This window comes from Podarcis gaigeae, assembly GCF_964106915.1.
Source record: "Podarcis gaigeae genome assembly, chromosome: 1".
Lineage (NCBI taxonomy): Eukaryota > Metazoa > Chordata > Lepidosauria > Squamata > Lacertidae > Podarcis > Podarcis gaigeae.
In genome coordinates, this window is record NC_139678.1 from 43,910,277 (window position 1) to 43,922,651 (window position 12,375).

General features: G+C 42.4%; 1 protein-coding gene and 1 long non-coding RNA gene across 3 annotated transcripts in view; one reads left to right on the forward strand and one right to left on the reverse strand.

Annotated features, from left to right (window-relative positions):
• Nucleotides 1-12,375, reverse strand: part of LOC310847759 — a 148,333-nt gene that overhangs the window by 123,906 nt on the left and 12,052 nt on the right. The gene's annotated exons all lie outside the window — the stretch shown is intronic.
• TYRO3 (TYRO3 protein tyrosine kinase) overlaps nucleotides 1-12,375 on the forward strand; it is a 69,566-nt gene that overhangs the window by 22,457 nt on the left and 34,734 nt on the right. For both annotated transcript variants that reach the window (XM_083744488.1, XM_083744487.1), the window contains exons 4-5: nucleotides 7,019-7,189; nucleotides 11,657-11,743. In XM_083744488.1, the coding sequence (XP_083600614.1) occupies nucleotides 7,019-7,189; nucleotides 11,657-11,743 (258 nt within the window). The remainder of the gene's footprint in view (nucleotides 1-7,018; nucleotides 7,190-11,656; nucleotides 11,744-12,375) is intronic.

The following is a 12,375-nucleotide window of genomic DNA, read 5'->3' on the forward strand; positions in this document are numbered from 1 at the left end:
TCTCTCTCTCTCTCTCTCTCTCTCTCTCTCTCTTTCGCTCTCTCTGTCTGCCACTCCATTTTCATTCTCTGCCCCTTTCTCCTCTCCACCATCCATTCATTCTCTCTTTCTGAGGCATCCCTTTTTATTCACACACCAGAAACGTATACCCCATTTATCCATTATCCTCTCTCATTCTCTCTCTCTCACCCACCCACACCCATGCATAACTGGATTTTTCAGGTTTTTCAGCTTGAGGATTGAAAAGAGCAAGTGATCTTTCTTCAGTCACCTCCCATTATCTGAAAAGAAAGGAGCTTCAGTTCTAAAGGGGATGCTATACTATCAGGCATGGTGAATCAGTCTGCCTTGGGCAGCTGATCAAGGGTAGGGTGGGGTTGGGGTGCAGTATGAATTTTCTGCCTTAGGCATCAAAATATATTGAGCCACTTCTTCATGTAGTTTCACTTTCCATTGTAGATCTATTTCCTACTATGGGTTATTATATATATATATATTGACATGGTAAAGCCACCATGCAGCAGTTTCTTTCCTTGGGATCAAATAGGCTGGAAGGTACTGTCCAATCGTAGGGTGGGGAGCATGAGCAAATCTCAAACCCTTGTCATTCACACAAAGATAATACATCCAAATATGTCTTATGCGCATAAAACCCAATTCTCAACCCAGTTGTGTGGCCAATTGCCAGATTTTCCCTATGAAATTGACCACATATTTATGGCTGTGCACAGTGAATGTTATTTGTGTAGAGGCCATATTTAGCTGCACCATCCCTATGTCAATGGATGGGGATGGGGCATATGGGGATGATGGAAAAGGAGAGGCTCATTCAGCCTATGGTGGATGCCTCAGTTCATTGTATCCTCACATAGATACATTAGCGCAGAAATTAGTTTTTAATAGTTTGGCTTGGCCTGGTATAAATACTAGAATTGTTCCTCATCCAGATTTCTATCGGAGTTATCTGATCTTGTTGGCAGAATAACCCCAGTGAGTTAGCAATCCACCAATCTTTCATTTGTTCAGAATGCAGCACATGCAAAGTTTGCCCCAATATTCAGCTTATGTCTCTCCTCACCCCCTAGTTTACCAATGTGCAGTATTACACTGATTAAATCACCATGCAATAAGAAGTCCTGCCATGGCCACACAGTTGTATCAGGTATCCTTTTCATGCAGCATTTTAATCAATGCACATATTTCGTCCTATGAATTAATATCCAGTTTGAGATGGGCAGGGATGATAACTAGGATGAACTGCTCATGTGCCATTTCCAACAAAGCTTTTAGAACTGGAAGGTTTGGGTGCACAATGAAGGACAAAGCCAATGTACTGCAGATAATAATTAAATGCAGGGATGTGGGAATCTGTGGCCCTCCATATGTTGTTGGACTACAGCTCCCTTCACCCTACCATTGGCCATGCTGGCTGGGGCTGGTGGGAGTTGGACTCCAACAACATCTGTAGGGTCACAGGCTTCCCATCCTTGATAACATGAGACACCTGCAGCCCTGATGAAGAGCCTGTCGTCATAGAATAGCATTGTACATCTCAGGGCAATAGAATATGCACTGTATAAGCATTTTGTGTCAACTTTATGGCAACTCAGAAAATGTTTGCCCTTCCAGAGGAAAATGTTTCAGCATACAAAGAGGGTTACTTTCCTCTCCCGCTCTTCAAGGTCTGCAGCAAGGATGAGTGAACATCCTTGAAATCTTAATGAGCAGCCATTAGTGATAATCATATAAAACCCTTGTAATATTGCAGAATACCGTGCATTCATATATTCTCTTACAATTTTGTTTGGTAATGAAATAGCACACCATTGCTAACGTACACAAAGTCTGCTACCCGTCTGCCTAAGATTAAAGGAGATTGAAAGAGACACTATTAGACTTTGGCATCCTTGTTATAAAAACACTCTGCATATATATAAACTATCCAGAAGCTAACCGGCTTCTGCTTCCTTAACCCGAAATCTAAAGGTCAAACTGTACTTAAGAATTTTTTTTATTGAATTTAGAGCCAGTACCGCCAGAGGGCTATAAGATTTGGCATTACGTTTCTTATTTAGGAGCTAAAACGAAAGAAGCTGCCATTTAAAATTGGTTCCCAATATTGAAGCAAGATTTCCTAATGTGGAACATATGTGTTATTTGGTGCTTGGAAGAATAATGCAGTAAGGAGCGAGCTAGGAGTAAAATGGCAGACGTAGGCGGCAGGCTTCCAACTTTTCTTTTTGGACCTCTCTGTCAAAGAGTGACAGAAGAAGGGGCCTCTTAAAATCTTTTCCCCTTGGTTGCTTGTCTTGCTCAAAATACCTCCCAGCTACTTTCCCACTTGCTTGGGCAAAGGCACAAGTACTCATTATCTTTTTCTCCTAAGGGTGCAAAAGCACTGCATGCTGGCAGGGAGTTGTCAGAGGGAAGCGTGCCCTATTAAGCTCCCCTTCCCTTCACTGCTCACATTTTGTGGCCTCCTTGCTTTTTAAAAAATGTATGAGACTGTTGAATGCGTCTGCTGCATAACATCCAGTTTTGCCTTTACCGTGTTACACTGCCAGGTATCAAATGACAGGTGTGTGTTAATGTTTGCACTAGACCTGAGATACCATATTTTTTGCTCTATAAGACTCACTTTTTCCCTCCTAAAAAGTAAGGGGAAATGTGTGTGTGTCTTATGGAGCGAATGCAGGCTGCGCAGCTATCCCAGAAGCCAGAAAAGCAAGAGGGATTGCTGCTTTCACTGTGCAGCGATCCCTTTTGCTGTTCTGGCTTCTGAGATTCAGATTATTATTTTTTCTTGTTTTCCTCCTCCAAAAACTAGGTGCGTCTTGTGGTCTGGTGTGTCTTATAGAGCGAAAAATACGGTACATAGGGCTGCCTCATGAATGGCTTAGCGAAAGAGACATTTGAATTAGGGACTCCATGACTCAGAACTCACCCATTTATCCTCTCTCATAAATAAAAAGGGCAGAAAGAGGAAACTTATATTTGATGGTAAGAAAGTTTGCTCAGGAGCTTATCATAGTTTTATTGTACACGTGTATCCACAGTAGCAAACAAGATTGGATGATAAGCAAATAAAAGTACTACAGTGGTGGGGGCGGTGGGGCAGTATCTATCCTGTGGCCTGGTTGCTGTGTGTGTGTGTAGTTAATTTCATTTCCTTTATCTTGTTTTGAGTAAAATAGCTAACTTGAATAGCTTATTTTGAAGTGCAAATATTTCCAGGTACTTACATAACAGAGAGCATGAAAGGTGTTGACAGGGAGTGTTGTCAGTTGTGTTTATCAGCACAGGAACGGAACCTCAAAACCTATATTTAGAGCCTTTAATAATAAGCTGATTGCCTGAGCTCCCACATATCAAATAGGTCTTCTGTCTACTTATTTTGCCATGATATCAACAGCAGCTCATGGTGTTTGGCGTGGGATCTATCTAGCTGTGTTGGATATTAGCAGAATGACATCTGACCATATTGCAATTCCTCTTCTAATCGGTTTCCAGGGAAGTCTTGTTTTCCTACTCTGTTTACCCAGGGACATGTGGTCTTTATCATATTCTTTGCTCTCCCCAAGATTTGACTATTGTGTTTTACATTGAATTGTACCTGAAATTCAGGGCTGGCCCAAGGCATTTGCTGCCTGAGGCAAAGGGCAAGAATCACCCACTCCTGTTTCACATATGGATGCTAACTTTATTGATTCTTGCTTAAATATTGATGATAGGACAGTGTGCTCCAACACACTTGTGGACAGTAGACTAGCTTTGAGGGCACAGGGCAGGGCAGGTGGCACACGCAGCTCTGTAGGCAAACACCTGCTCACTGCCCATTGCACGGTCCCAATACCTGCTGCCTGAGGCTGCTGCCTCAATCTGCATAATGGTTGGACTGGCCCTGTTGAAATCAGCAAAAATAATGTCACGTCTAGAATAATGGCTTTATCTGCAGCACAATGGCCATTGTTTTCAGGAATTGCAAAACTTCCACAGGATGATGGGACTGAGCTTTCAGGTGCTGTGTAGTCCAGAAAACCTCATGCTTCAAGCAGTCAGTGTTATCAGAAACTGTTTGCATGATTGCTATATTTGTGTATGGTCAAATAGTTAATCAGCGGTCAGTTGACTTGAAAGTGAGAAGAAGCATTAGCAAGGTCTCTTGCCTTGCCTTTGTTTAATCTAGTTGTGATGTCACGGTCTAAATATCTCCTTGTGGCATTATCCTGCCAAAGTTAAGCACTTTAAAAATTGCATTGATTTCATTGTGAGATGTGGGAATGTGTTTTGTTCTTTTCGTTTTAACTGATTTTTAATTTCAATTAACAAAACATATCCGTACAAAGGAATACATAGCTTAGTAGTTGTATAGAAAATAAAGAAACATTGTGGCTGATGGTTGTTCTCTCAGCTGTTTGTCTTCATTTGGTTGAAGTCCCAGTTGATTTTTTTAGTTTCCAGTTGTGTAGAGGCAGCTTTAGTTACTTCTTCATAAGTTATTAGGCGTTTGAATGGGTAATCCGATCACTTCCTTATCCCTGCTCAGAGGCAGACTTTGGTTTTTCAAATTTCAGCAGCACCGCCCCATCTCTTGCCTTCCGCTTTGCTCGGTTCACTATGTCATAGCTGCCATGCCCTGTGGCACCCCCAGGCTTGGCACCCAGTGTGGCAGAACTGGTCATGCAGCCTTAACTCCACCTCTGGCCTGCTTCATGGAGAGCTGTGGTGTAATTTTTAAGTTCACTTCTGCATTGCAGTGTCCCTGTGCAGAGATTATGGTGCATTCCTGGGAGGCCAGATCTGCTGCATCTGTGGCGCCTGCTGCCCGAGGCAATCACTTCACCTTGCCTCATGGGTGGGCCGGCCCTTAACCACATTATTGTTCACTTATTAACTGCAGCTTGTTAGGGAACAACAACCCATGAACACTATTTCAGATGAAACCAAAGCTTCCTGGTTTGTTTCTCCCGCTCACACCAATTGGGAGGAGCAATTGGGCAGCATGGTCAAGCAAGCATCTCATGTTTAGTAAACCACAATAAGCAAAGCCAGAAAGTCCAGTTTATTGTGATGTGTGAACGTGGCCAATGAGAGTGGCACAAGATTGTGTCATTTAGATACCCTCCCACCAATGTGAGCAAAGGACAGTTCAGGATAAGAACTGAAACTAAGACTTCAGCAGGAATTTTTAAGACGAATACTGTATATAGAAAAGAGAACAACAAGATAAGTCATGGCCATCAGTCTCACTCATCCAAGATCCAGCATTTCCAGATCCAACTTTGATCACAGGGAGGTACCATGGTGGGGTGGGGAGACTTTTTTGGCTCAGTGGGTCATATATTTATCTTCACTCACCCTCTTGGCCAACTTTGACGGGTGGGCAGAACAAGCCACATGTCAATCATGCGACACCACAATGATTACATGTGATTGACAGGTGGGCACATTTACTCACCTGTCAAAGGTAGCCTGCTGAGTGAGAGAGATGTGATCAGACTCCCTACATATCAGCTAATGTGTAGGGAGTTTAGCCCCGCTCCCTAGTCACATCTCTATCTGCCCCACACCTGATGTCCCATATGATGTAAGGTGTGAGGCTGCTGGGCATAGATTGGGGGAAATGGCCTGGTGAGTCAAATGAAGAGATTCCCCAATCCTGAACAATGGTTTTCATAGAGAAACTCACATTGTTCCCCAGAACAGGTCTATCTTGCAATCAAATTAACCTCAAAACTCATTTCTAGTATATTTTGAGCTATGCCTTCTCACACTCAAATTTTTGGTTTCTCTGAAATTTCATATTGTGGTATTTAGATTTGCAATCTAGTATAATTTTTCAATATTCCTTTTGAGTTCTAGCAAAAAAGTTACTGTTTTAAATAAGCAGTTGGTTTTTAGCTAAGTTACTGTCTGACAAAACTCCTTTTTCCCACAGACATTTTGAAAAATAATACAGGATATGTATTAATTATATTTCATGTTTAGAGTAAGGCATGGCTCCAGGTTCAGCATGACTCTGCGAATGCATTTTTAATATATTCCTAAAACCCCCAAGGAAAGGTGTTCAAAGTCAGAACATAAAAGAATAGTATATCTTCTAATTAACAGTGACTGTATTTAGAAGTTAGGCATCTTGCTTTCATTATGTCTTTGAAACATTTCCTTAGGAACCATGAGAGGTGTTTTATATGTGTATTATTACTAATGAATATCTTGGCATTTATTCTTACAATTTCTCAGATTTTCCACTTCGTAGCATTATTCTCCAAGCAGTTAGCTTTTAAAGCCACAATAAAACTGAAGCAAGGTACTCTTCCAATAGAGTGTGTTGACTAATAATTTCATGGCCTCAGACCAGCTGGGGAATTATCTATGAAAACAGATATTATTATTATTATTATTATTATTATTATTATTATTATTATTATTATTTCCTTCATCCTAAGGTCCCAGGACAGGTTACAGTAATAAAAACACATACATTTCCCAAGGGTAATCATGAAGCCACTTTTTAGAAATCTGGAATTTCACTGATCTGCTTGGGAGAACAAATGGAGAATTGAATCTGGTCCCCACCACCATTCCTCCTCCTCTGCTAAACAGCTGATTGGTGATATCCAAACTTTTCAACCAGGGCCATGCATTTGCAGCCTCCGCTGCTGCTCTGCTTAACTGGGGCCCCTGCCTGATAATTTCAAAGCCCATCAGGAAGTCTTTAAAAAGGCAGTCTTTAAAAATAACCTTTCCTACTGCTATTCCACTCAGTTATATCATAGTGTAAATGTACACGGGACAAAATGGATCCTGTACTGTAGGCAGCTCTAACCAAAGAGAAAAGGGCAAAGATGTACCATAAATGTAAAATGTTCCATTTCTTAAAATATGTGTGGGGTTTTTTTAGAGCCCTGGCAGCCAATGTTCCGTACAAACTACTGTGAAAGAATTTAAAGAAACGGTTTCAGCACATCATAATGAAAACTCTCCCACTGCTAACATTTATGCTTTGTTCTTCTAGGTGTTCCTTACTTCACTGTTGAGCCAGAAGATCTGTCTGTAATCCCCAATACTCCTTTCCAACTATTTTGTGCTGCAGCTGGCCCACCTGAGCCGGTGACAATTGTCTGGTGGATGGGCGATTCCAAAGTTGGTCGTTCCGACGTCTCCCCCTCCACCCTAAATGTGCCAGGTAAGGCTTCCTCCTAGGATAAATAAGGGCCTTAGAAAAGGAGTGGAGTGGCTGACGAAGAGACCATACAAATTGCACCAGTGTCATGTCGCTGGTGTTACGTGAGACTAAAAAGCAAGTATCTAGTATAGTCATACCTTGGAAGTTGAACATAATCCGTTCCAGAAGTCTGTTCGACTTCCAAAACATTCAGAAACCAAAGTGTGGCTTCTGGTTGGCTGCAGGAATCTCTTGCAGCCAATTGGAAGCCGCGGAAGCCCCATCGGACGTTCAGCTTCCAGAAATAGTTCGCAAACTGGAACAGTCACTTCTGTGTTCGAGAGCCAAAATGTTTGAGAACCAAACTGTTTGAAAACCAAGGTATGACTGTATACAGTAGAGGTCACCAAAGATGAGGTTATCTTTGGGAAAATTTCCTTAGAATTTCCATGTGGAGCAAACTAGATAACCGCAGAACAAATACACCTTCTCAAAAGAAATACTCCACTCATTCTAGGTATTCTTCTTGTATATTCTTGTTAACAGATTTTAATTTTTTCCAATTGGCTTATCAGTTCTAATGCCTTAAGCTGTTCTGAGTGCTTCTGTTTCCTCCAGCATGGCTAAAAGCCAGGCCCATTGCAGCTGAAGGGAAATATAATAGAACAGAGCAGCAATGGGAAACTCGCAGCTACTGAAACATTCCTATGCAGTTGAATGAGCCTTGTTAGAACTCTGTGGTCTAGCTATACAACCTTCCCAGACCTTCGTACTGAAAGGAGTAGAGGAAGGACTTGGTACTCACTCAGCAGTGTAATGTGACAAAAACTTCCACCAGAAACTTTCTCCCCCATTTTGTCCTAATGTCATAGACAAAGGGTTGATCCTACTGAGTCATCAGATTTTTTGCATCTAGCCTCACTGTTATGATCTCCTTTATCCCAAAACAACAGCAGTTAGGATGGTGAGATCAAAGGCAGGTCTCCTGCAGCTTTAATAAGTTGGGTAGAGGAAGAAATTTCAGCAAGTGCAATTTGCATGAAAGCCCATGATAGATGTAGCATGCATGGAAAGCAAACACACACACAAATTATGTGTACAAAGTAACACATAACCATAAAAACAGAAACAGCATTTCAGTATAAAACAAATTACAGAGATGCAGTTACTTACAGTAAAGCTTTTAAGATGAATATATGTAGACCAACCACAACGAGGACTGAGTCATGGGAGGAGTATTTATATAGTAAAAACAAAACAAAACATTGAGACCAGTCCGCATCAAAACTGCTCAATTTGGCTTCGGCCCAGACTACATGTTTTTGCCTGACCAGACATTCAGATGAAGCAATGTTACATACATTAGCAAATAGAACTTTTGATGCTTTCCAGTATTGGGCTATTACCAATCTGGCTGCTGATAGCAACATAAACAATTGATTTTTATAAGTTATAGGAGGATTGACATTTGTGTTCTCAAGAAAGAAGGGCCATGGAGCTTTGCATGTAGGTTCTTTCTCTGAAGGGAAGAGTAAGGATCAGAAGGTGAACCTTCGTGTGCTATCTCTGGGTCACGCAGTTCCTAGGGCATGCAAGAAGAAGCGTGTGGGTGTGGGGAGCTGGTGTTGCAGGAAAGAGCAGGAAAGAGCAGCAAAATGTTTAAAGGAAATAATAATTAGCCGAGGGGGTGGGGAAGTGGGGCAGGGCCAGTATTTCAGCAGTCAGTTGATTTATCTTCAAACGCTAGATTGCTGCACATTCCTCAGAGCAGAATACCTGCATTTTCTTTTTGTACCTTGAAAACACTGAGGACATTTTGGGTGTTACCACCGTCAAAAAAAGCAATGCTCTTAGCATTGCTCGATCTGTTATCAGCCAGGATATATCACCCTGTGTTTTAAAATGTATCTTGTCATCGCTCTCCATCTTTTGATCTTCCACTCCTACTCTTAATTTTCAGCAAGGGTAATGCAAGCTTACTTCAGACATGCTTTGTCAGTGCATCACGCTCCTAAAATGCAACCTCAGCTCCTGTTTCAGACTCTGGTTTGTCCTGTACCAAGGACAGTGAAGCAGGCAAAAGCTCAGATAGAAACTTCAGAGTCATTTCTCTGGCAAGCTTCACCAGGAGTGTCCCAATTCCGCTTTTAATTTGAAATAGACTAATCGTTTTGTCTTTCACAAAACTAGAGACATAAAAAGTAAACTTGCCCTTAAAGTAATAATATTGAAAAACAGAATAATACATTGAAAAAGAAACCTATCGTTAGCTCTCAAAGTCATCTGAGTCCAGTCTAAGGACCCAGTTTTTCTGAACAACAGTTTAGTGCTTCCTGTGAGCAGGATGTCAATAATGCTGAGTTAGGTGGCATTCCAGAGGCCTTGTTCTTTATCACTTAATCCCTATGTGTGTTAAAGGGCAAAGTAAACATTCCAATAAGTATTCCCTTCCTGGCTGAGCAACCTTCAGTCCTGTCATAATTACAGGCACCTTGAGACATTGCTGCTCGTCCAGGGACTCTCATATAGCTCACTTGCTACCAGCACTTTCTTTGAGCAAAGAGAAAGCCTGGTATTTATGGTTTCTCTGGGTGGGAAGATTGTCTGCAGCCATTTTGAATTGCTCTTCAGATGTATGGCAACCCATGTCAGAAGTGTAGATTTTGGCGGATTACTTTTTAAAAAGCTCAACAACTTTTCTCTCTGGATTTTCACCCTTATGAAATATGGTAACCCTACAAAATGGAGGGGCCTGATTTGAAGGCCTTGGTTCAAATATAGTACATGGTGTAGTCTACTGTAAATGGGGCCCTTGTCATCTGAATATTGTTACTGTTTCAGTTTTGACAATCTGAAAGGGCGGTTTTCTGCCTTGTGTTGAAACCCTCAATTTTAAAAGACTATTTATATAAACACTCATATTCTGGTGTACAGACAAAACTAAAATCCCTTTTCAGACATTTAGTCTTCTGCTGCTGCCCACATGAAAAATAACGTTTACCTGAAGTGTAACTCTGGGATTAAATGAAGGCTGGATTCCTCTCCCCCCGCCACCCCTTCCAGAGTACTGTACAGTGGTACCTCAGGTTACATACGTTTCAGGTTACATACACTTCAAGTTACAGACTCCGCTAACCCAGAAATAGTACCTCGGGTTAAGAACTTTGCTTCAGGATGAGAACAGAAATTGTGCTCCGGCGGCACAGCAGCAGCAGCAGGAGGAGGCCCCATTAGCTAAAGTGGTGCTTCAGGTTAAGAACAGTTTCAGGTTAAGTACGGACCTCCGGAACGAATTAAGTTCTTAACCCGAGGTACCACTGTATATTACTACTAAATTTGACATAAGACAGATGCAGGAAAAGTTGTGCTATTGTGGTGCTGGGGAACCTTTGGTCCCTCAGATGCTGGACTACAACTCCCATCATCCCTGGTCATTTGCCCATGCTGACTGGGCCTAATGGGAATTGGTTCCCCCAGCCCTGTGTTTTTGTCTTTGCTGGTTGGGGAGGTACTAGTTTTGCAGCTTTGTGTGCTCCAGACTCATGCCCGTATTAACAACCAGAAACCTACCGTGTGTTTCTAGACTCTTAGGCCAACATTACACAGACACATTAATGGTGTGTACACGCATTCCCCAATAAAAAGCGCAAAGTTGAAATTAGGAAATAGTAATTTGTTAACCGCAGCTAGTGACCTCTTTCCCAGAGGACACAATTAGTGTGCCCTTGGAAGAACGCTACATTTGTGTGTAAATGCTTACAAGGAGCACTTCATTACGATGGAGACAAAAGCACTGATTTCTGTGATGGCCGATTAAATAATCCTGTTGCCACTGAGTTGTGGAATCTCAGTGGCGTTAATCAGGCTGCAATTTAGTCATCATGCCTTTGGACACAGAGGTGCCTCTTGTTTCTAGTGGAGGTCGAGGGTATAATTTGAAATCAGCCAGAGACCTTGGCTAGGCCAAGCATCCTCTTTTCCTAGGCATTGCACAAACAAAGGGATGGAGAGTATACAAGCTTTAACTTAAGAGCAGCAAAACAATAGGAGAGAGTCCGGCCAAGGACAGCAGTGAGATAACAACAATGAGAGAGCTAACAGCCTAGTACTTGGGCTGCCCTCCCCCCAGCCCATTCCTGCCCTTCCCTTTCATATTTTGCAGAAGGAGCTTCCAGTGCAGGCTTCTCTGTGCCACATTCCTCCTGTTTTATAAAAAGAAAAGAAAAAACTGATTGACATGTTAATTACACCCAAATCCATGTGAGTTTGATCCGCTTCCAGCTCAGCCCCCAAAAGTTGCACATAGAGAGAGAGAGTCTGAGCTGCGTGTCAAACATAATTGAAATTCTGCTTGAGGTTGAAGCTGGGGGATTATTATACTGTACAGCAGTTTTGTGTGCTGCTTTCTTATTTCTCTCTCTCTCTCTCTCTCTCTCTCTCTCTCTCTCCCTTCCCCTCCTGCTCTCCCACTTCTTGGCTGTATTCCAGGTATTAATCAAAGCACAGTTTTCTCCTGCGAAGCCCACAACATAAAGGGACTGTCTTCATCCCGGACGGCCACTGTGCAGATTAAAGGTGAGAGAGATCCTTCCCTGTTCTTCCAGAAAAGGAAATTGGATGGACTGTCAGGAGTGGGAAGAAAGCAGGGAAAAACAGTTTCTGTTTCTCCCTCCTTCCCTGCCTCCCTTCTACCCACCCCCCCAACAGGAACAGTTTTGAGCTGCTTTCCAGCAGTGCCTTCTCTCTCTCTTCTCAGCAAATGAAATAAAGCACTGTGCTCACTGTTTGGTATGCGGGCCTGTGTCCCTGCAGCAAAATTTGCAATCAAAACCAAACCCCAACTGGCACAGGAAGGGAAGATGTGACACAAAATAACAGATTTTCCTTGAACCGGGGCATCAGAACTGTTTGTGGGAGGAAGGTGGGCCACAGTGATGTCATCTGTAGCGGACGAACAGGGAAATCTTCCTTTTCTGCACAAGTTTGATGCCTTCGTAGCAAAAATACCACCCCAAACCTTCTTCTGTCTTTTCTCCCCTCCCACACACCCACACTTCCCCCCCACCCTCTAATACATTGGCATCTCGTGAACTGCAGAGAACAGGAGGAGGCAGATCACCGTGAGGGCAATTAAATTTCAGGAATGTTATGCTTCTGTGGATTTCTGTGCTTTGCAGTGCCAAAGCTCTCATTTAAAGCTGGTAATT